Source organism: Capra hircus, chromosome 1 (assembly GCF_001704415.2).
Source record: "Capra hircus breed San Clemente chromosome 1, ASM170441v1, whole genome shotgun sequence".
Lineage (NCBI taxonomy): Eukaryota > Metazoa > Chordata > Mammalia > Artiodactyla > Bovidae > Capra > Capra hircus.
In genome coordinates, this window is record NC_030808.1 from 135,210,363 (window position 1) to 135,234,867 (window position 24,505).

Genomic DNA, 24,505 nt, shown 5'->3' on the forward strand with positions numbered 1-24,505 from the left:
CTCCTTCAAGGACTTCCGTTGTAAAGAAGAGAGAAACAGGAGGTTGCTGCAGAGGACAGTGAGATCAAGAGAAGTTTGTCTTGTTTCTTTATGTTTAGGATGAGAAAGCAGCAGCATGTTCGTGTGCTGCCGGAAGTAATTCTGTGGATAAAAAGATGTGATGGCGGGAGGAAGAGGAGAGGCGTGCTGGGGCAACGCTCTTCAACAGGCTGCTGGGAGGCGATGCCAGCACAGGACCAGGCTCAGCAGGAGCCCGCCTGCTCATCCCCCGGAGGAGGAGTGGCAGCGTGCCCACCAGCACGGAGGTTAGCACACGCACAGATATGGCAGGGGCACACTGGCGTTTCTATCTGGGTGACCTCAATTTTCTCAGGTGAAGGAGGAAACAAAAGTGCGATAGATGGAGGAAGAAATGTTGGATGACTGAGGAGAGGAAAGACCATGGAATGGTCTTGCAAGACAGTGGGAAGGTGATGGATTAGCGACGGTCTGGCTCATCGGAATCGGGTTCTCATTACTTTACAGGGAGGCCAGTCAGCTTGGAGGCCCTGGTACCGAAGGGGAATGCTGGAGCCAACCCAGGTCGCAGTTCAGCCAGGAGTAGCAACAGGCATTTGAGGATGTGCACAGGGCAATAATTATCATGGCTGGCTGTAGAACGTATGCTGTGGTCTGGAGGGGGAAAGGTTTATAGCGGGGGCTGAGAACAGGATCAATGGATCTCAGGTCAGTAGGAATGCTGGAGACAGGAAGCTGGAAGCAGAGCCAAGGCAGGCAGGAGGCAGAGGGGAGAATGCGATGCCTAGAGCTAAGACTTCTTTGCATCCCCATCTTCACGATGGAACTCCCGAGGTTCTGGACAGAACTCTGGGTCTCTGTGACGCTATCATAATCATCCCAAAATGGGACCATGGACCTTAATACCGATGCACATCCCAATGGAAGGAAAAGTTCAAATATTTTAGCCTCAGTTTAATGTTTATCATATATTTATGCAGTAGGATCTGTGAAAATATGTAATTTATGTATGGTTTATGAAAGTGACAAAACTTTGGAGAGGGAGGGACAAAGTAGTCTGGCCATGTGATGACTTGAAGCCTTCTTTATAGAGGCTCCCACATTCTCCACACAACCCCAACTCCACAGCACCCTCGAGGGCCCTCCATACTTAGAATTAACTCTACCTCCTGAGCCAGATCTCCAAGGGCAAAACAGCCAATGGCTGCAACCCCAGCCTCGCCTCGCCTGGGCCCCCTTCCCAGTGCTCTACTCTGGGGCCTTCTCTGGCCTCAAACACAGCATGATGTGTCTAGCCTTGCCTTTGTCCTTGCTGTTCTTTCTTCCTGGACTATTCTTCTCCAGATTTTCTCAAGCCTGATTTCCTTTCAGTATTTAACCCTCAATATCTAACAGCCCCTCCATGATGCTGAGGCCTTCCCTGACCACTTTTCTAAGATTATCCCTGAGTCACTGCCATATCACGCCCCTCGGTCCCACAACCTATACACACACCCTATAGCACTTACCACGGTCAGGAAGGGATCGGCCTTTATGTGTTGTCTTACTCCCTCCATGAGACACAGGGGCCATGTGTCTTGCTGTTGCTCTAACCCACCTACCTAGAGCAGCGCCTGCACATACTAGGTGCTCAATAAATATTTATTGACTGAATGGAGGAGCCCAGGAATATGTGTTTTTAAATGTACTCATCAAACAGGTGTAAAATGCACATATTCAGTGTCCTTCCTTTGATCTCAAACTGGGCTCTGGAAGATCCTGTGACTTGTCCACACTCATATAGAAGGAAGGATCAAAAGCAGAAGCAGGGCGGTGACCTGTGCTTATCATTCTTGCCCCTCCCCAGGTGCCCTGAGTCCATCAGCTCTGCCCGAGAGTGCTCCAGGAAGGGACCAGACCTGAGTCCTCAGGGCCCCTGGGAATCTGCATTTCTGTTCTCCAGTCCTGGCCCCTCCTAAATGCAGCACCCAGATGGTGGGGCGCTGAGAAAGGAGAAAGGACAAGAGGTTCACTGGGTTGGTACCAAAGCAAAAGGCAGTGGGCAGATGCTACTTGCCTGAGTGCCCCACTGGAGCCATAGTACTGCTCGTGGCTGTTGGGAGCACACATGTGGGCTGGCTTGAAGCTGCCCCTGCACAGAGCACAGAGGCTGGACTCTGGATCAGACCCAGGGGCACAGCTTTGACTGAAGAATTCATCTGCACAGAAGGACATCAGAGGTTAGCTTTCCCTGCCTGTGTTGACAAGAAAGCCTCAGATTTTGTTCCTAAAATTGCCTGAGTGACATAAAGACACATTCACATGTTTAGTACCATATGATTAGAAATAAGAACCTATGGAAAAGAAAAAAGGTTGCAGCTGGAGCAAAGTAAAGGGGACCTGGCTGAAGCTGGGACAAGGGTCTGTGAGATCACTGAAGTCCTGGCACAGGGCAGCAGGGGGAGGGATGGACACAGATTTAACTCAAGGAGAGTGGACGAAATTGGAAGTTTTGGTTGGTAGACCCTGTTCTGCACACTTTCCAATCTTTACTGCCCATGTCCATCTTTACAAGGTCTGCAGTTATGACTGGAAGGACAGGAAGGAGCCCAAGAGGCCCAACTGCCCAGCCCTGTGCTGAGCGCCAGGGTACCACTATGATGAAACCACAGAAGTCCTACCCTCCTGGAGCCCAAGTTCATGGGGTGACAGTCACAACTCAAGTAACTACACCATGAATTAGCATTTCCCCATAAGTGTATTTCCCCATCATGTTCTGGGAAAAAGAATATGGCTCCACAGCTACAAATAAAGGAGCCTGGTGCAGACCTAGGCGTCAGGGAGAGGTCTCAAGTGGAGAGATGAAGAATGAATAGGAGTTTGCCTAGTGAAGGGCCAAGGATGAGCTTCCTAGACAAGGAGCAGCACCTGCAAGGGCTAGGGCAAGGGTTGGGGGAGGCAGGGCAAACAGCTCAGAGAGCTTAATGGAGGCCCACTGGGCCTGAACCACTCAGTGATCCACTGAGTGGGAAGGGTCAGAGTCCAGACCACGTGTGACGGTCTATATCTTTGTGTACATTTTGTTTTTTATTTGTAAAGAAATGGGGAGCCTCTGATGGGCTAGATAATGTTGGGCCAAGGGTCTAGCAGGGTGAGTCAAGACAGATGTGGGGTGTAGGCAGCAGGCTACTGCTGGAGTCCAGGGGACATGAGGGCAGCCTGGAGTCTCACAACGCAGAGGGAGGAGCTAGGTGGAGGGAGGACAGCTGAAATCTCAGGCTGGATGGGTATGTGGAGATGACAGGTTGCTTTCCAGCTAGAGCCAGTGCACAGACTGGGAGCCTCTGGCAAGCTGGCTGGCTCTGGGGCAGGACCAGGCTTGGTAGGGAGAATGCATTCTATTTTGTACAGGTTAAGTTTAATGCACTTTTGAAATACAAGATTAGATAATGTCAAACAAGCAGTTCAATATACGCAGGTTTGGAGATCAAAGAGAAGTCTGTGCTAGGGACAAAACCTGACATTGTCAGCATATTGACCTAGTAACAGTGGCAGCAGCAAACATTGATCTAGCGCTTGCTCTGGGCCTAGCTTTGCACATATAATATTGGTTTAGATGGTCATCTAGGCTGTAGGCATAGATGTGAGCGCTTGGAGGTTGAGTTTAAAGTGGGAAAAAATGTTGCTTTAAGCAACTCAAACATTTATTAACCAGGTTGGGAAAGAGGGACTTTGTAGGGGTAAGAGAAAAAAGAAGCTAGTGTGTTTTCACAGGAGAAGGCGATGGCACCCCACTCCAGTACTCTTGCCTGGAAAATCCATGGACAGAGGAGCCGGTAGGCTGCAGTCCATGGGGTCGCTAAGAGTCGGACACAACTGAGTGATTTAACTTTCACTTTTCACTTTCATGCATTGGAGAAGGAAATGGCAACCCACTCCAGCGTTCATGCCTAGAGAATCCCAGGGACGGGGCAGCTTGGTGGGCAGCCATCTATGGGGTCGCACAGAGTCGGACACGACTGAAGCGACTTAGCAGCAGCAGCAGCAGCAGCAGTGTGTTTTCACAAAAGCCAGGAGACTGTGGTTTAAGATGATTCAAAGAAAGGTCATGGAGGAACAGACTGGAGCCCATCCTTCCAACTGAGCAACACGGAGGTCCTGGTAGCCTTGACCAGAGTTCTCCCTGTGGAATGAGGCAGGGGAGTCACCCACAGCAGGGAGTGCAGGGGTGAATGGCTCAAACCATGATTTTAAGAGGTCTAGCCATAAAGGCAGAAGGAGAAGGTTAGGAGCGAGAGGGGACGGTAGGGAGAGGGAGGATTTTTAAAGATGAAAGATGTTGGGTGCATTTACAGGTTGAGAGAAATTGTTGCATATACCAGAGGAAGAAATGGTAACTGAGGGTGCAACTCTGGCGAGGGGGTCGAGGCAGGGACTGACAGCCATGTGGGTATGAGGACTGGCTGAGCAGATGCAGCCAGCAGGGGCCCTGGGCTTTGTTGGTGGAGTATTGATGGGAACTGTCCTGACGGCTTGAAGTGTCTCTTGCAGAAGCAGACAAGATCATCTGCTCAGAAAGGGTGGTAGACAGGTGAGAGCGGGATGGCGGTATATGGACAACTAGGACGTTAGGGTAATTAATGGGAAGTGTGGGGAGTGGAGCAGAGGAACAGTAGGGGTGCTCGTGAGCCTACAGTTGTGGGGGGTATAGGTCATGCTGAGGCTGGCGGCTGGAACACCTGCATGGAATAAGTTGCTCTGCCCTGTGACATTCTTCACCTGTGTTCAGCTGCTCAGGTGCAGAGCACCAAGAGAGCGGGAGATGGGGTTCCTGCAGGGCTGGGACTTGTCACACGGCTGGGGAAAGAAGGGGAGCAGGAGCCTTTTAGGTATTGGCCAGAGTCTTGCTGAAACAACTAATACAAAAACGTAAGAGGTGAAAGTGAACGCTAAAGCCTTCAAAGGGTGAAGCTGAACCGTTCTGGTGTAACGTGTTCAATTAAGAAAGCAGGTTCAGGCCTCTCGTCTTCCGAGGTGGCCCACACTCTGTCGATGTGTGTATCTCCCCAAATAAACCTTTTTTACACTTAAAAAAAGAGAGGAAGTTTAAATGGAAAAACAACACATGCACACTAACACACACATTACACACGCACACCTACACCCTACTCTACACTCCACTCTCATTTTGCCAACAGGCCTCTTCCACGAGCCAGACGAAAGACGTAAAGAGTAGTGTACTTCCTTGAGATCTGCTCTTTGAGCCAAACCTCTTCCGCGGAAGCAAGAGGGGAGGAGAAAGGGGGTTCCTGCTAAGGAGATGTGAAGCTTGCCCACATCTCTATCCAGCCCCTGTCCACCACCCACTTATGCCATTCGTTGAACTGAATCTCTCCCCTACACAGGCACAGGCCCACAGGCATACCGCCACTCAGAACACACTTACCAAATTTACATGACCCAGTCTGATTGTATAGGAAACCCATGGGGATGTTCCAGCCAGCAGAAGTGCCAACTGCAGTGTGGCAGGACTTCTTGCCTCGCAGAGAGTTCCAGGTTAGGTCAGCATCTGACTTCTTGACCACTGCCACGACGTAATAACCTTGCAACAGATACCAAGATGCAATTTCAGTACCTCCCAGGCCCTCCCTAAAATTTATTCCAGAGCCACTGCAGCTAACCTTCACCTGTCAGTCTCTCAAGGAGGGAGAACTCAGTGAAGCCACCTGTTCGAGTATTTCTGTTGAGTTGAAGTCCAAAAGAAAGTGCTTTTTAAAGTGAAGTCTCTGATTTTCTAGGTTTATAGTAATACCATTTTCTAATGATGGCAATTTAATCTCTCCCTTTCCTCAATTTTTTAAAAAAACCTCTTTTTCTTATCTTACTGAATTCACTTCCAAAATAATGCCAAATGTGTTTGGTGAGTATGCGCATTCTTGTCTTGCTCCTGATTTTTATAGGAACACCACTGATATGTGATATAGTCTAACACAGTTTTGGGTAACAGAATTGTGCTTGTTGAGTAAAACCTAAACTGCAAGGCCGAATTTAGAGACTGAAATCATGGGTAATGTGGTTCACCACCGCCACGCCCACCCCCTCCGAACACACATACACACACCTTTTCTTGCTGTTGTGGTTCGGATGTCTATATATTCAAGCTTGGAAAAGTTGGAAGTCAACATGGCATTGGAAGACCTCCCTCACCAGTTACTAAACTGCCTCAGACAAGTCACTCAGCATCTAGCATCCTAAATCTCTGGTAAATGAAATGATAACAGTAATACCCATTTGGGTACTAATACCTATTGAAGGGGATGAAATGTGCTAATACGATCATACTGTACATTCGGAATGGGAAGGGGAGCTTACATGGATAGGTTTCTGGCCATGTTGCTAGCAACAGAAGCAGTACTAGAGCCACTTTCTTGGTGAAGCAGATTCTCCTGCCTACCACACTGGGCTCTATGACACCATTCCAGCAGCCAAACACTGTTAAAGTACCTTTCTTTGAGCTGTACCAATTTCAACAAAATGGCATTAACTATTGTCATCTAGGGGTGTGTGTGTGTGTGTGTGTGTGTGTGTGTATGTGTGTGTGTGTGGCTTCGGGATTAACTCCTCTCCATCCTACTCCAATCTAACCTTCCCCATCACCCTGAACTGTCTTCCAAGAATCCTCATTGACCCACATTTGTATATCACTGCAGTTCTTGGAAATTTCAATCACTTGTGAAGCAATTACAGTTCTCTAGGACTTTATGTATTTTATAATCAGAATGACTATATGCTGTTCCTTAGGTTTTGGGATACAGACTCAATTCAGAGAAGACTGTTAGCCAGGAAAGCAGGGAGGAAAGGGACAAAATATCCCAGATTCTGCTCCCTTCGAAGGGGAGAAGCTGTGGGGTGAGTGGCTTTGCATCCCTGAGGCCTCTGTGGTGCAGGGCCTCTGTGACCCCACACTTATGCTGTGATGCTCCAAGCCCCCACACCTTCCCTAGCTCTATCTCATAAGAAATTCCAAACCAAGTAAGCACTTGTTTTCATCTCAAGATCCCCTATCACAATAGTTTCCAAAGTTTAACGCACATCAGAATCATTGTGAGGGCTTGCTAAAACAGAGCAGCAGCCGCATCCTGGAGCTCAGCCGACCTGTGGTTGGACACAAGAAGGTTCATTTCTAATAAGTTCTCAGGCAACGCTGGTGCTGCTAGTCCAAACACCACATGACATACACAACCACTGCTCTAGCCAACGCCCTAGATTACCCAGGGCACCTCAGAAACAGGTAAAGACCGTTTCTGCCCATGAGATGACACAAATGGCAAAACTTGTCACCTGGCCTCCTATTCTGAAGAGGAGGTTGACTCCCTGCTATTCAAAGCCAGCCACTAAAGGCTGATGGTTAATTTCCTCTCCCTCCTCCTCTTCTTCATCAGCAGCACCTATGACTGCCCTCTTCCTCCTCTGAGGCCTCCAACGGGCCCCAGAAATGTCATGAATGGGCTCCTGTCCCTCGCAGAGATGGGTAGCAGCCTGACAGGGAGCACTCTGGTGGGTCAGGAAGGGCAGCGGGTTTCCAGTCATGGTGCCTTGAACAAGCCTAGGTGTGGCCACTTGCTGGCTGTGTGGCCCTGGGCCAGTCACACCGTCCCTGAGCCTCACCTTTCCATCTATGTGATGCGCAAAGCGGCCCACGTTCCAGAGGACTGCTGAGCAGGGGCAGTGTGAGCAGGAGCCCTCTGTCCACCGTCACAGGCTCCACAGACAGAGATTACTTCACAGCTCACGATCTGCTCCTTCTCAGTGAACGGTGGCAGGGTCATCTCTCTCTCTCTCTCTCTTTTTTGTTTTTTACAAGTCTAGTAATTTTGGTTTATTTGTAAGGCTTTCCTCACCCCCTCTCCCCAACAACAGGCCTTTACCTTTGAGCCCCAGTGCTACTGATTCTGACTCACCTTTCATAGGTGTGTTCACACACTTAGACCCAAGCTGCTCTTTGCCATCTTGAGACACTAAAAACAATTGAGGTACAGGTCATTAATCTCTCACATTACTCAAGTCATGATTTTCTCACTCTCAACAGTCAAGAACAAAATGAGGAGAAACGCTGACCAAGCAGTTTGTCACTGGCCATCAACAAGCTGAGACCCTGCCAGGCCATTTCACCTCCTCTCCCCTGACCTTTGCTATTTGAAATTAGGCTCCATCCCAGAATTAGCTCAACACTTGGGGAGCTACAGAGAAAGGAAATGAAATGCTCATTGAAGGGGGTGAGGGGGAAGCAGAAGCCATAAAAACCTTCACAGAGGCTTTTCACTTTGCTATGTGATTCTAGGCATCCTGACATCCTTCCCTCCAGAGCTCTGGCTGTGCAAGCAGTCGTTACAGTCTTGCTAGGTTGTAAGGAAAGGGTCCAACCCACGGTTCAGAAAGACTGATTACAGCCTGCATTCTACCCTGGACACCTCATTCAACCTCCCCAAGCCTCAGTTGTTATGGAGATACCACTGTTTACTTCACCAAGTTGTTTTGTTTCCAAGGATAAAGTATGGTTTCTCACTGCCTAGCAACTTAGGGGTTTAACAAATGAACCAGCTTTATTTTTCCTGATAGATGGATCCCCACCAAGACCATGACCTTGTAGCCCCAATCCTTAATGTTCTAACAGCTGGAGTGAGTTCATTTGGATTGGTACACTTGGCAAAGGATCTAGGCACCTGCGGCTCTATCTTCCTTGAAGAGAATGGGGAGAGGATGGTTTTGACCTCCTTATGTGTGACAGAATGTGTTTTCTTCTGTACTAAGCCATGGAGCCAATCAGCCAGTAGAACTGTCCACCTGAACTGGTGGGCGACTCTAACTCAAGGGCAGTGTAACGAGCCCTGTGGCCAGTTCTGTGCCATGGTCTCCAATATCACTCTTCCAGCAATAAAGGTGGTACTTTGATTTCCCTCCAAGTTCCATATGTATCTTCGCTGGTTCTGACTCTGGGAAAATAGATGTTATCTACTAGTACTGTATGCTCCCCAAACAGCTATCTCAACACTGAACTAAATTGTTCTTTGCCTTTCCATGTCCATAGGCCAGAGGGGAGAAAACACAGAGACCCTCGCCTCCACTTACAGTAATTCTCTGCCAGGACAGGCACCAGGCCACACTTGCCCGCTGTGTAGATGAAGCCTCCATCCAAGCTCATGGCGTCAGCCTCTCCTTTCTGAAGGTAAGAAGTAAAACAGTAGCACAGCAGTGAGGTTGTTATCCTGTCTCACCCTCAGAGGTTTCCATCTCATTGGCTTCACATCATGCGTCTTTGTGATAAACCAAATGGTGTATGACCCAAAGCTTCTGCCACATAAACCCAGGGTTTAGAAAACTGGACACGCCGTGGGCCCAGCCCAGATCATGCGCCCTAGACTTCTCCGCACCCTCCATGAGGCCCCATTCTTAGCGCGGGACATGTTCTCATGACATTTTCTTTGTGACCATTGTCACTCACTCAACAATCCACGTGGTCAGACTTAGGGTATTTAATCTGTGCCTACGGGAGACGTTTTTTTCCATATGGCAGAGTTCAATTCCGTTCCTATAATCCCATTAGCACTCTAGTCTAATTAATAATTTAGTAATAATTAACTTATGATTTTAATCAATGAACTTTTCCAACAACAAAGCCAAAAATGCACACTTATATTTATAGATAAAGTCATGAAGAAAAAAACATACAGACACGGGAACACTCTTTGCTCTTCCCCTGCTGACTGCTCTTCTAGAAATCTATCTTAAAACAGTAGTAACTACAGAAGCAAAAGCTTACCTTACCAGGTGCTGGGCCTTTTTCTAAACACTTTAGTGATTTCCTCATGTACTGCCTCATAGAACCCAGTAAGGGAGGTACTATAATTCTCCCTCTTTTATACATTTTTTAACTGAAGCAGAGAGAAGCTAAATAGTTTATCCAATAGATGATTGGATAAGATTTAAACTAAGATTCAAACTTAGGTGGTTTAATTTTCTTAGCCTCTGCTCATAACCATTATGGAATGTGTCAGCCTCTGGGGCTGACTGTTCCAAAGGACACATCCCTAAATACTTTTTATGTACATTTTTTTCATCCATCAAATGGGTGAAAAAGATCTATTTCATGGGCTTATCATGAGGATTAAATGAGTTAATACAAGTTACGTGCTCATATACATGCATGGCACACAGTAAGTAACTCCAGGTATATTCACCATCATTAATATTAAAGAGATACTCAAAAATATTGATGGGCACAGAACAAAAATATCCAATCACATATTATCTATAATAGACAAAGATTCAGAAATAATTCAAATATAGACATTTAGAAATTGGTTAAATAAATTGAGGCATAAATATCTGGTGATCTATTATGCAGCCATTAAAAACATTTTAAATGAATATTTCATTACCTAAGAAAGCATGCCAATTGTGTTCAAGAATTGAAATAATAACTGTTAACATTTATTGATTACTTATTACATGCTAGGCAATGTTACAAGCAGTCAAATTCATTTAATCCTTATAACGGACAAATTCAGGAGACTACATAAATTGCAAGACCTTAATATTATGGGTTAGTCCCAGAGAGGTTTACCACAATTATTATCTTTTGAAGAAAAAACTGTAGTGTTTTCTAAGTTTGTCAATTATTTGGTCTTTTATTGATAAATTTTTTTCTAGTCTCCAAAATTGAAATGGACAGTTATTAACAACATAACACCATCACTCAGAAATTATGATGAGTTTTGAGTTGTGAAGTTGTAAATTATATTATTTTTCATTTCTCTTCCAGCAGGTAATAATTTTATCACGGAAAAAAAAAAAGTTTAAACCTGTCCAGGGAACCAACAAGGTTGATTTGCTGCCACAATCCACAGGGGGCCTAGGCAGGACCCCTCAGAGCTCCCTGGGGTCCAAAGCTGAGCTGAAGATACGCGTCCTGGGCTGCTCTGTTTCTGCCCTGCCAGAGCTGAAGGGGGAGGTGGGGCCAGTGGGGTGGGGCTTCAGCGAGTGGGGCTGGGGAGGCAGCATGTAACAGGCGTGTCTCAGCCTCACAGCTGATGGGAAGACATGGGGAAGGGGCCTCCACCACCAAACGCACAGCAGCGCTGCGTCCGAGTGTCCAAGGCAACTGCAGAAGCGGGTCCTCCTTACCGCGACGGCAGCAATGCAGTCCTCGGTGCTCTCCTCCCCGGTGCACGTCAAGATGCCACCGCTCAGCGCACTCCACTGGTTACACTTGACATGCTCGTCATGGCCCACTGTGCACCACATCACCCTCTGGGGACCTTCTGCCTCTGGGACTGCTAGAGAAGAGCCAGGGATTCAAAAGAAGCCCCCAGATGGGGGAAGGATTCCGAGTGGCTGCCCAACCGGGCTCTTCCTGGCAGCGGCAGAGTTGACGTGTCTCATGCCCATGTCACCACCTATTCCCGCATATCACCTCCAGGAGAAATGGCCAGCTTGGCTCCAGACAGAGCAGTGAAGGCAGAGCAAGCCCCTCCCGACCTCCCTACTCAGACATCACCTCCCCAGGGGAAGCCTCTGCCAGCAGCCCAACTCAGGGCCTTCTGGGTTTTTTTCTCACAAGACAGAGATCTCCCATCCAGGGAGCATCCCCCAGTTGGAAGCCAGTGTTATTTGTTCTGGGCAGGCCTGCTTGTTCTACCCCCTCCCCACACCTGCTTCTGCCACCACGTATGTCCACATCAATCACAAGGGCTTTGGCAGATGTGCCATAACTACTGAAAAAAAAAAGAAAAGGAAGGAAGGAAGCACGGAGCGCCAAAGGAAGGCAAGTGCTGGATCAGGGCTTGCTGGATCCGTGTGTGCTCAGTTGCTTCAGTCGTGTCCAATTCTCTGTGAGCCTGTGGACTGCAGCCCGCCAGGCTCCTCTGTCCACAGGATTCCCCAGGCAAGAATACTGGAGTGGGTCGCCATGCCCTCCTCCAGGGGATCTTCCCGACCCAGGGATCGAACACAAGTCTCTCATGTCTCCCGCACTGGCGGGCAGATTCTTCCACGAGTGCCACCTGGGAAGTCCAAACCCTCTGGAATTCTAGCTCTGATCCTGCTGGTGGCAGAGGCTGTGTTCCCACTTCAGTTTAGGATGGGCTCTATTCCTTATCAAATAGACCCCCTGTGGGGTGGGGCAAGCCCGACTAACACAAAGGAAACAGGACTGTCATTACTTAAATATCAAAGTCACTCAGTCGTGTCTAACTCTTTGAGACCCCATGGACTATACAGTCCATGGAATTCTCCAGGCCAGAATACTGGAGTGGGTAGCTTTCCCTTCTCCAGGGGACCTTCCCAACCCAGGGATCGAACCCAGGTCTCCCACATTGCAGGCGGATTCTTTACGAGCTGAGCCACAAGGGAAGCCCAAGAATACTGGAGTGGGTAGCCCTTCACTTCTCCAGCAGATCTTCCCAACCCAGGAATCAAACTGGGGTCTCCTGCATTGCAGGCAGATTCTTTACCAACTGAGCTATGAGGGAAGCCCCCGTCATTACTTAAGTTGCCTGTAATCTGAAGGTCTTTCAAACCCTTTTGTGGCCCCAGGTTCAGGCCTTTTCCCAAGTTCAGCAGAACATCCCCACAAAAACCCAGCACAGTTGGCCCTCCCTTGGACCCTGCAGGCCAGCGTGGGTTGGGTGAAGAGGGGCTTGCAGGCCCCAGGAAAGCCTCCACGGCCCCGCCCTGCCCTATGCCCAGGCTCTCCAGGTCTTCCCAGGACCTTACACACCTCTCCCCAGATGCTGAATGACCGAAAAGTACTCATAGCCCAAGTATAGCTTGGCATCCATCTTAGGTGGGACTCTTAAAAACCCAGTGGCGGCATCCGTAAATAGCAGGTCTTTCCCATGAGGAGAGTAGAAGAGCTGGAATTCTGCTGACTTGTCTTTTCCAAAGTGCTCCTGTTCAAAGGATAAAAGAAACAGTAAAGGAAGGAGGCTGGCTGAGAGAAGCAAAGTAAAAACAAATCCCAAAATCAGGGGAATGGAAAGGGAGAGAAATATGAATGCCTGAGAGTGAAGAGCATGGCAAGGCCCTCCAAAGTCCCTGTGGCTCACAGGGTTCTCCAATCTTCTTCAGCAAACACTTCTAATTTGCCTGCCTTGTGTGGCTTCAGGGAAACTGCCAGGGGCTGCCCCCCAGGTCTGTACAAAGGGTAATGGTCACCATGGGTCAGGAAGCTTCGGGTGGGGCAGTGATGGTGACCTTGTTGCTGGACATCTGATTGTCCTGAGTGGCTCCTGTGGGCTCATCCTGGAGTGGGTGGTGATCCAGGACCATCTAGCCTGGGGGTCATGAGCCTTAGATGCACCTGAAACCCCAGGCCTGCTGTGAAGGATTTCAAGCAGTCCTCTTTCTGGCCCTCCCAGAAAACCAAGAGCCCTTTGCTTGTAACCCCACTGACTGGCCCAAAGCTGTTCCTGATGGTAGCTGATAGTAGCACCTACCCACATGCTCTTTGCAATGTCCGCTTTTTGCTTTTGCAATGGCTTTGCATATTGCCTTGTCAGGCAAACCCCACATCTCCTTGGAGCTTACTCTTGGAGCCTAGAAACTTGCAAATCACTCTCTTCAAAGTACACAGTTTATGCGTGCAAGGCTGTGCCCCATGGCGGTGATCTGTGCATACAGTGTGCCCACTGTATCTTCTATAGTCATCTGTGAGTGATCCCATGGCAGGTCTGTGTCCAGTTCATCTCTGAAGGCCTAGTGCTGAGCACAGGGCGCTAACAGAGATGGACAAGTGACAGAGGCGGGTACACTGGGAGGGAGGGCCTCCAGCAAAGGACACAAAACGCTCACAGTCAGAACCTGCTGCTGAGGGGTCCAGGCCAGTGGGATAAGAGAGGGGAGCAGCTCCTGGAGGAGGGGCATCTTTGCAGCTTGAGGATCCCTATACAACCTAGAAGAATAGAATGGGGCAACAGTGGCCTTTTGCAGAGTCTTTGGCCCATGGTGTTGGGGATGCCAAGGGAGGGAGTTTTATGGTCACTACTGCCCATCACATATCCAGATCAGTGGTCAGTGAAGTGGAGGACATGTGATGTGGTTCCCACTGTGCCCAACACCAGGATTTCCACAGTGGCTAGAAGAGAGTGAGGGAAAGCACCCCAAATCCAAGTAGGGACCCTTATGAAGGAGGGGAAGACAGGGGGCGGGGATACCTGAGCCTGATTGAGAAGCTCCCAGATCAAGTCTTCCTTGCCATCCACACTTCGGGCCACGATGGCATGGGAAGGGACCCGGGCCAGGTGGCATTCTTTGTACTCATCCACAGGCCGCCGGGTGTTTTCTCTGCAGAGCAGTTCATACTGGTCCCTGTCGGCCGGGTTAGCCAGGTTCTCTGGAGGAGCGAAGCCTACGTGAGCCGACAGCCAGCAGACCATGAGCCGTGGTGCCCACCCCTCCCAAGTTGTTTGTTTAGGGATTTGTTGAAATAGCTTTCCAAGCCCAAGATGAAGCCACTCCTGTGTGATGCCATGTCTGTGATATGTCTGTGACGCTGTATCACCATGGAAACTTAGATAACTCCCTGTGCCTGTAAATGTTCTGAATAGAAATGCAGTCTATCCAGCCAGCCAGGCATCCAATGCCAAGCTAACTCTGGGCTCTATACCTCCTTCGTTCTTCTCACCCTGGGCAAAGTGACCCTGGCCAATCAGATATTATCTGTTTTTCTCTTCATTGTTCTTTATTCTTTATCCCATCAAAGCTTCCTGCCTCTGCAGTTTTCCACTTCTCTGAATGGAGACTGAATGGCCCACTTCAAGAAGTGCTAAAGTTTATATCACCTGAACTGTCTTCTTTCATCATTTTTTAACAGCCTGGAGAGGACTAAAAGAGAATCTTTTCCAAATACATTTAGACAGGTGAGGATGCTGAGCCCTCCGGAGGTGAAATGACAGATTCTCACTGCAGAGAGACCCAGGGCTGGGACGCATGCTCTGCCCAGAGCTCTGCTAACAAGAATGGTGACAGCAGATGCTTTCTGAGAGCTGATAGCATGCCAAAGACTGAGCTGAAGCTCTCTATGCTCTGTTTCATTTCATCCTCAAAACAACTGGGGGAGGCTGGTAATGTGATTATCCCATTCTAGAGATGGGGAGACTGAGGCTCAAAGGACTAAGGGAACTCATCAAAGTCTGACCTAGTCTGGGGCTGACACGGAGCCACGCTGCGGGGACAATTCAGGTCCCTCACTAAAGTGTCAATACTCCCCTGGGGACAGAGTCTGCTGGGGAAAGGTGGCAGCGGGTTGAGAGATGGACGGAGGCCTACGGGCCCAATCAGGATACTGTAGAGGTACAAAGAAGGACCAAAAAGCCGTGTGAGGAAAACAGACTCTTTGGTTCCCCTGGTCTAGGTATTAGAAGGTATTCTGGGTTGAACTGTGTCCCCCTAAAATTCGTATGTTGAGGTCCTAACCCCCAGCACCTCAGAATATGACTCTATTTGGAAATAGAGACAGCGCGGGGGTAATTAGTTAAGATGAGGTTCTAACTGGTATCTTAGACAGAATACTAACAGAAAAAACACATTAGGTAAAATGTTAGGAAATTTGAATCAAGTGTGGACTTTAGTCAACTAAAAAAAAAAAAAAACAAACAGAAAAAAAATCTATATGGAACTGCAATGTACCAAGAATAATAAGACATTTTGGAGAAAAAGCAAAATGGGTTGAAGCAGAGCTTGGCTAAGAAGATGTGAAATGTTACTTAAAAACTATAATTCAAGCCATTTAGCACTGATGCATAGATAGACAAATACATTACACAGGATAGAGCAGTGGTTAGAAAACTAGAGCCTTGTGCAGAATCTAGCTTGTTGTCTGTTTTTGTAAATAAAGATTTTTTGGAAACAAACAAAAAGTTGAGGTCATAGTGGAGTAGGGTGGCTCCTGATTCCATATGACTGGTATCCTTCCTAAAAGGGGAAATTTGGACACAAACAGACATGCACACACTGGGAGAACGCCATGTGGAGGGAAAGACAGAGATTGGGGTGATGGAACTGCAGGCCAAGGACACAGTGATGATTGCCAGCAAACATCAGAATCCACGGGGGTGGGGGGAGCATGGAACAGGTTCTCCCTCACAGCTCTCAGGAAGAACAGCCCTGCCAACATCCCAAACTTAGAATTCTAGCCTCTGGAACTCAGAGAGTGAATTTCTGTTGCTTAAGCCACTCAGTGTGTTACAGCCACCCACTATATCTCTAGGTTCCACGTCTCCAAAGATTTTTTTTAATTCCAGGAAATTCCAAAAAGCAAAACTTGAGTTTGCCACGCAGGCAACTATTTGCATAGCATTTACATTGATTAAGTATTATAAGTAATCTAGAGATGATTAAAAACATATGAAGGATATACACAGGTTATATGCAATATTGCACAGTTTTATGTAAGGGACTTGAGGACCTGCAAATGCTGGTAAACCGAGAGATGACTGTACTCTGTAATGGCAGCCCTAGCAAACTCATATCCTAGGTTGATACAATCTTATACTGAAAGAGAATGAGTAGTACAATTCGAGTTCCTGTGAACAGTTCCATTTTAACCAGACTTGTTGCAGAGAAAATACATTTTAAAGCTTTATATTAAAAGAAAATTTTAAACAATTTTTGCAATGTTAAAATTAAAAGAACAATATGATCTAATAGCTTCAGAAAGAAAGAACATTTCCACCTGAGTCTTTCTTGGGCCCAGTGGTGGCAGTAGTTCACCAACACTCATTTTCACCCTGAAGCCCAGTTGATAGCCTCTCAGAAACTCCCACTCAAAAGGTAATACAGCATTGCGTGTAATAGTGGACATACAACTTTCAGCAAAGGGAAATCTAGATGGTCTCAGACAATTGGTTGTTTTCAGAAAGTGAGGATGTTTTCAGTTCTCCAGAGTGAGTGTTAGAAGATTCTGTCCATTGGCCTAATGTGCCAACTTGAGCAATCACAGAAAACAACAATGACAACTATGGGGAGTAACTTGATTTTGGGAGAAGAGACCCACAGATTCCCCTACTAATGAAAATTACTGATAAGAAGACACACATCAATTGCCAAAAGGCTAACAAAGCAGGTCAGTGTGTTATAATGAGGGAACAGTGAATTATGAATGGCTGAGGTGAGGGAACAAAGCCAGAACACTTCTGTTTCCTGTTAGGGAAAGAGACCAGCCTGCAAGGAACCAAGGTCCCCAGAAAAAGTGAAGGCTCAAAATTCTGCTTGAGGTAGCAGACAATGATTTTTAAAATGAACTGAGTATAAAATATACATCTTTTGTTTAAACATCTTAAGGGTTACAAATGTGTTCTGTGTCTGATAAAAATTTAATTGGTTATAAAACCTAGAATCTGAAAACTGAACTCGTATGAAACACTATTTTATTTGTTTCTGATAAATTGCCCAAAACTTTGGAAAGGTTTTTTGTTTTTTTTTTTAACATAGAAATAAAGAAGAAATACATTTTTGTCCACAGTAGTAATGCTTTGCAACAGATTTAATTATAGATGTGCTAACAAGTTCTGCAATCATTATAAGAATTTGTTTGTTTAAGGTGATTAAAGAAAACATTTAGGAACCATGTATAAGGAAGCATTCAGGAGATCATGATTAGATCTGAATTTGGCATTTCAGTGACTAAGAGAATCTAATTATTAAAACTTGCTTATTAGTTGGGAAGTAATGTCGAAATGTTCAGAAAATTTGTTCGATAGATGTATAAACTGAACAAACTGAACACTAAACAAAGCACCAATAATGGAAGTGTCATTATACAGAAACTCTATTTCATTAAAGATCTGGGCACGACCCATCTCTAGATATAAGGAAACTTAGGAAAGAAGGAGTTCCTCTGGCCAGGGTGTGGCCACAAGATTCTTCCTCCGTCTGACTTACCAAATACCGTCAGATGCCTCACGAAGCTCACATCCCCCACACCGTCCTGCAGACACCTGAGCAACAGGACAGCTGTGTTCAGGCCACTGTCTACAACACAGGCTCACCCCCCACCCTGCCAGCAGCCCCCCTCCTTAGGCTCTGCCCCAGCAACTGGCTCACAGGGCTTCGCCTGCAGTTTCCCAGGCTTCAGGCTGTCCTTGCAGAGGCAACGGCCCTGTCTGAGGAGTCTTTGAACCCCCAGAGCCAAGCCCGGGTCTGAAATAGGCAGGATCCCCATACGCCCGTCCCAGGCAACTCTGGGGAGGGATGGTCCAAAAGAAGGACCCTCACCTTCCTCTTTGTAGGCAGCCTGAAGCAATAGGGTTTTTGTACTTTTTTTTTTTTAAGGTCAAAAGCCTTTTACAAAGAGGACGTACTCCTGTATTCTCACCTGGAGAATCCTATGGACAGAGGAGCCTTATAGGCTATAGTCCACAGGGTTGCAAAGAGTCAGACACGACTGAAGTATCTTAGCACAGCACAGCACATAGAGTATAAAAACTCTAGACAGCCTGGATACCTGGTCAGTTTTGCTCTGGTTTCGAATGTTAGTTATGTCCCTTGCAGGCATGTTGTATGGAAAGGTGCCTTCGGGCACAGGGCTGAGCAGGAGGTGGGGAGATGCAGCACATGTACCTGGTGTGGAGATGCTCAGGCAGAGAGAAGTCAGTGAAGGGTTCAGGGGAGGACCTGATTTTTGGCCTGGCTGCATGCTCAAGCCTGTGTCTATGGATCCCAGAGGCCTCCCTGGTCCAGACTCCAAGCTCTGGGTAGATGAGAGCCCCCCACACACAGAAGACTCCTCTGTAGGACAGGCAGGAACGAGGATGTGCCGTGGGAGACAGTCAAAACCCAAGGTTTCACCAGGACACTTCAGGTTGTCTGGGGCAGGCCCCATCTACTCCCTGTTCTTCAGTTTCCCCAACATCAGAGAGAGGAGAAGGGGCCCACTCACTTGAAAGCCCCTGAGTAGCCAAAGTACGGTTCGTGGTGGGAGCAGGCACACTTGTCCGTCCCTTTTCCTGCACACAGTTGGCACAGTTTGGGGAAGTTCGACTGATCCGCACAGGGGACGCAGCTGCTCGCGAAGAACTTGGCCACTGCTGCTCAACACAGACACATGGACTTCAGGGCATGAGCTGGCTGGGCCTCTGGGTCATGTGTGTGTGTGTGTGTGTGCGTGCGTGTGTGTGTGTGCGTGCGTGTGTGTGTGTGTGCGTGTGCGTGTGTGTGGCTCTATGTGAGAGCCCAGAAGTTGCATCGGACTGTCATGAGGAAGTGGGCATGTAGAGGTGGCCAATGGTGCCTGGTCCAAAGGCATGGATGGCTCATGCATGGGCCTGGGTCTCCAGAAGCTTCCCAATATGTCTACTGCAGGGCTCAAAAGCTGCTGAGCAGGTAGCTCAGCAGGCAGCTCCAGTTCTCCTCACCTGGCTCGGTCACCAACATGGAAGCTCGGGAGTGGTGGTGGGGAGCACAGAAATCTAAACACTCAGGAACCCCAACAGTCCTTCCTTATCTCAGGAAATGGTCCCACCCACTCTTCTCTTCTGATCCAGGGCCCCTGGTGGCTCACGGGAATCCCTCTTCCAGGAATTCATGGGAGGGGGCTACATTCACTTGCTTCATGTGAGTGGGTATGCCAACATAACCACCCAGGCAGATGTCCAACAACTCAAGGCAAGATGGAACCCCAAGAAAACACAGCCAGAGCTGTGGCCCAGGTTGCAGCACCCCATCTGACCTCTGCAGCCCAAAACAGGTGAAACACGAATGTTGCAGAGCTGGCAGGGCTCAAAAAGAAACACTTTTGCAAAGTGCAGAAAATCTGGTTATCTTTCAGGGGCCGAAAAGGCAGCCTCAGTTCACCCTGGCTCACCATAACTGAGCTCCAGTCCACTCATCTCCTCTCGCCTTCATCCCCAGCCCTCACCCAAGGCACTGCGGCCCGGCTGCTGGTGGTCACCCTTAGAGAGTTTTCCTGGGCAGCTGGAAGGGAGCTCCCCTTTCTCCTGAGCCTCCACCATGGCCCTTGTCAAACCCCAATGCTGGGACACCACAAATGTGGGGCTGCCAGGAGCTCAGAGACAGAGTCTCTTTGGCTGAAGGAAGGGAAGTCTCAGCTGCCAGTCACAAGGGTCACTGATGCAGCAAACCCAGCCAGTACATGTTTAAAGCAGGTTGTCCTCACCCCATCTTGGACTTCATGAAACCCGTACACCTAGCAGTGATTGTAAGGCCCCAATACAATCCATGTGCGTCCCAGCAGTAGGAACTCTGCTAGAGGGCACCCCACCCTGGCCAGCTTACCTTCTTGTGACCAGTTAGAGGGAAGAAGTAACCTCATGGGGATGTTCCACCCAGCAGACCACCCCAGGCCTGTGTGGCAGGACTTCTTGCCTTGGAGCTGATTCAGCTGGAAGTCGCTGCCCTTCTTCACCACAGCTACGACATAATAGTGAGTCTGCGGATCTGCAAAACAGCAGAGAAAGAAGGGCCGAGGCAAGATGCCGTATCATTGCTACTAATCTTCCAGAGTGTGTGCAGTGGAGCCTGGGGGATTCTAGGACCTGCAGCACCTTCTGGTTAACAGGTAGAAAAGGAAAGGGAAAGGCCCCTGATTGACAGAAGAGAGCAAACTGTCCCTTTTCAAGGCAACAGGCTGGAGGACATACAGCTCCCAGTCATCGTGATGTTAGTGCTTCTCCCCTTCTCTGCTCCTCTGTCTGCAGCACAGACATGAAGGTGAAGGTGTGGGAGGAAGGTACACAGGCCATCTGAAGATTTTACTGGGGCCTTCAAGTTGGACTCAGGTTGAGGCAGGCTGTGCTCCTGCACACACTGGCAACATTTATGGACAAGTAGGACAGGCACCTCATTCTTCAGCTCCTTAAAGTCCCTTAAAGGAGAGGCTGTCCAGGGATATATGTCTCCAGAGAGGCAGCCCGTTGATGCAGTCCCACCGAGTGGGTAGTGGACTCCAGACAGCACATCCTCTCTCATTCAGCAGCACCCAGCAGCATTCCCGTCAGGAGGCTTAAAGTCCACAGCTTCCCAGAAAGAGCCAAGCTCTCAGCCCCCACAGGTCAGAGCTGGGGACAGCCTTCCACAGTACAAAGAACCCCAGCAACTTGTTCCCTGCATGTGTAATACCGACAGAGTCCTTGCCTCCCCCCACAGCAGCTGTGTCAGGACAGAGACCTGGGTCCCCATGAGGGACGCACCATCTTTTGACCCATAGAACTCTGCCACAACAGGCTTCAGGTTGTAGGGCTTCAGACCTGCCTCATAGACCAAACCGCCATCCACCATCACAGCATCTGCTTCGTGTGCCTGAAAGAAGAAAGGCCAGACATGAATGAAACCCGTCAGCTCCAAGGAAGACTCACTTAACCTTCTTCCAGGGTCACTTGTATCCCCTGGGATATTTGCACGGCTCAGACCTCCTCCACCTTCCTCATGTTGGCTCAAAAACCTTTCCCCAAACATGCTTTGAAAACTACCACCTCACAAATGCTGGAAACACTGTTTTTCTCCTGAGCCCTTAGCAACCATCTGACAAACCTTCTTCATTTATTGTTTGTCCTCCCCCTTGGAATGCAAGCTCCACCAAGGTGGGGATGTTACTGTTCTGTTGTTTTATCTTAACAAAGCCCAGCACCTATTACCAGTAGAAGTACAACAAATGATGTTGGGTAAGTGAGTGAATGAATCAGAATATTTCCATCCAAGTTGCTGTTGTTCAGTCACTAAGTTGTGTCCGACTCTGTGATAGCATGGACAGCAGTACACCAGGCCTCCCTGTACCTCACTGTCTCCCAGACTTTGCCCAAGTTCATGTCCATTGAGTAGGTGATGCTGTCCAGCCATCTCATCCTCAGTCGCCCTCTTCTCCATTTCCATCTGGAATTTCCATCCATAAGAGTCATGTTTTACACTCTTAAGTCTGGATTGCCTCTTCTAGAATCTGTCAAGGATTCCTTCCTTCCTGAGAAAAGCAATAACCTCACAGCCTCTTCTCAAAAAATCAGGTTAGATCAATTCCCTAGCCCTTATGGAACTCTTTCTTCTTCAACTGGAGGGCATGGCAACCCACTTCAGTATTCTTGCCTGGAGAATCTCCGTGGAGAGGAGCCTGGTGGGCTACAGTCCATGGGGTCACAAAGAGTCAGACACTATTGAGCCACTAAGCATAGCACAGAATACAAATTTATAATTTATAATGAGAATTACAGAAAATAAAAGCTTGTATGTATCTTTATGACCCTTACAGGATCCTTCCAAATTTTCTCCAGAAATGATGTATAAATTTCTAATTCGGCTGCCCGGGTCTTTGTTGTGCCATGCAGGATCTTCGATCGCTGTGCATGGGACCTCCAGTTGTGGTACACAAGCTTAGTTGTTCTGAGGCATGTGGCACTCAGTTCTCTGACCAGGGATTGAACCTGCAACCCCTGGCACTGCAAGGCAGTTGCTTAACCCCTGGACCACCAGGAAAGTCCCTAAATTTATAATTTATAATGCCAATAGCAATGGATGCCAATTTCATGCAAAACTATCAGCAAGAAATGCTATCTTTTAAGAAATATTACTACATTAAAAAATATAAACTGTTACTTTAAGGATGCTTTTATTTGCATTTCTTTGATTATTAAAAAGGATGAAGACTTTTCCTTCCTCATTTATATCATCTATTAGTTGTAATTTCTGTGAGCAGCTTGTTTATAGCTTGTTATTCTCAAGCATTTCTTATAAATTTAAATGACATCTTTATATAGCTATTAGATCATATTGCTTTGTTATAGCTGATGTGAATATACTTTTCGGTAGGCTTAGGACTTTAATTTTTTTTGTCAGAGATTAAAAAATTTTACATTTCCAAATTTGTCTACTTTTGTGATTTATCTTGTTATAAAGATGGGCTCAATAAAGGACAAAAATGGTCTGGACCTAACAGAAGCAGAAGATATTAAGAAGCGGTGGCAAGAATACACGGAAGAACTGTACAAAAAAGATCTTCATGACCCAGATAATCATGATGATTTGATCACTAATCTAGAGCCAGACATCCTGGAATGTGAAGCCAAGTGGGCCTTAGAAAGCATCACTATGAACAAAGCTAGTGGAGGTGATGGAATTCCAGTTGAGCTGTTTCAAATCCTGAAAGATGATGCTGTGAAAGTGCTGCACTCAATATGCCAGCAAATTCGGAAAACTCAGCAGTGGCCACAGGACTGGAAAAGGTCAATTTTCATCCCAATTCCAAAGAGAGGCAATGCCAAAGAATGCTCAAACTACCGCACAATTGCACTCATCTCACATGCTAGTAAAGTAATGCTCAAAATTCTCCAAACCAGGCTTCAGCAAAATGAGAACCGCGAACTCCCTGATGTTCAAGCTGGTTTTAGAAAAGGCAGAGGAACCAGAGATCAAATTGCCAACATCCACTGGATCATCGAAAAAGCAAGAGAGTTCCAGAAAAACATCTACTTCTGCTTTATTGACTATGCCAAAGCCTTTGACTGTGTGGATCACAGTAAACTGTGGAAAATTCTGAAAGAGATGGGAATACCAGACCACCTAACCTGCCTCTTGAGAAATCTGTATGCAGGTCAGGAAGCAACAGTTAGAACTGGACATGGAACAACAGACTGGTTCCAAATAGGAAAAGGAGTCCGTCAAGGCTGTATATTGTCACCCTGCTTATTAAACTTATATGCAGAGTACATCATGAGAAACACTGGACTGGTAGAAACACAAGCTGGAATCAAGATTGCCGGGAGAAATATCAATAACCTCAGATATGCAGATGACACCACCCTTATGGCAGAAAGTGAAGAGGAGCTAAAAAGCCTCTTGATGAAAGTGAAAGAGGAGAGTGAAAAAGTTGGCTTAAAGCTCAACATTCAGAAAACTAAGATCATCACATCTGGTCCCATCACTTCATGGGAAATAGATGGGGAAACAGTAGAAACAGTGTCAGACTTTAATTTTTTGGGCTCCAAAATCACTGCAGATGGTGACTGCAACCATGAAATTAAAAGACGCTTACTCCTTGGGAAAAAAGTTATGAGCAGCCTAGATAGCATATTCAAAAGCAGAGACATTACTTTGCCGACTAAGGTCCGTCTAGTCAAGGCTATGGTTTTTCCTGTGGTCATGTATGGATGTGAGATTTGGACTGTGAAGAAGGCTGAGTGCCGAAGAATTGATGCTTTTGAACTGTGGTGTTGGAGAAGACTCTTGAGCGTCCCTTGGATTGCAAGGAGATCCAACCAGTCCATTCTGAAGGAGATCAGCCCTGGGATTTCTTTGGAAGGAATGATGCTAAAGCTGAAGCTCCAGTACTTTGGCCACCTCATGCGAAGAGCTGACTCATTGGGAAAGACTCTGATGCTGGGAGGGATTGGGGGCAGGAGGAGAAGGGGACGACCGAGGATGAGATGACTGGATGGCATCACGGACTCGATGGACGTGAGTCTGAGTGAACTCCAGGAGTTGCTGATGGACAGACAGGGAGGCCTGG

At 47.5% G+C, this 24,505-nt stretch overlaps 1 protein-coding gene across 2 annotated transcripts in view; it reads right to left on the reverse strand.

The window, feature by feature from the left end:
* LOC102172488 (inhibitor of carbonic anhydrase) overlaps window positions 1-24,505 on the reverse strand; it is a 45,312-nt gene that overhangs the window by 8,608 nt on the left and 12,199 nt on the right. The window contains exons 3-13 of one of the 2 annotated variants that reach the window (XM_005675553.3): window positions 21,204-21,312; window positions 20,290-20,451; window positions 18,935-19,082; window positions 17,938-17,993; window positions 14,211-14,389; window positions 12,776-12,947; window positions 11,182-11,330; window positions 9,127-9,217; window positions 7,959-8,015; window positions 5,444-5,599; window positions 2,075-2,216 (exon numbers count right to left, since the gene is read on the reverse strand). In XM_005675553.3, the coding sequence (XP_005675610.2) occupies window positions 2,075-2,216; window positions 5,444-5,599; window positions 7,959-8,015; window positions 9,127-9,217; window positions 11,182-11,330; window positions 12,776-12,947; window positions 14,211-14,389; window positions 17,938-17,993; window positions 18,935-19,082; window positions 20,290-20,451; window positions 21,204-21,312 (1,421 nt within the window). Of the gene's footprint in view, window positions 1-2,074; window positions 2,217-5,443; window positions 5,600-7,958; window positions 8,016-9,126; window positions 9,218-11,181; window positions 11,334-12,775; window positions 12,948-14,210; window positions 14,390-17,937; window positions 17,994-18,934; window positions 19,083-20,289; window positions 20,452-21,203; window positions 21,313-24,505 lie in introns of both variants that reach the window. The other variant, XM_005675552.3, reaches the window with a different exon arrangement.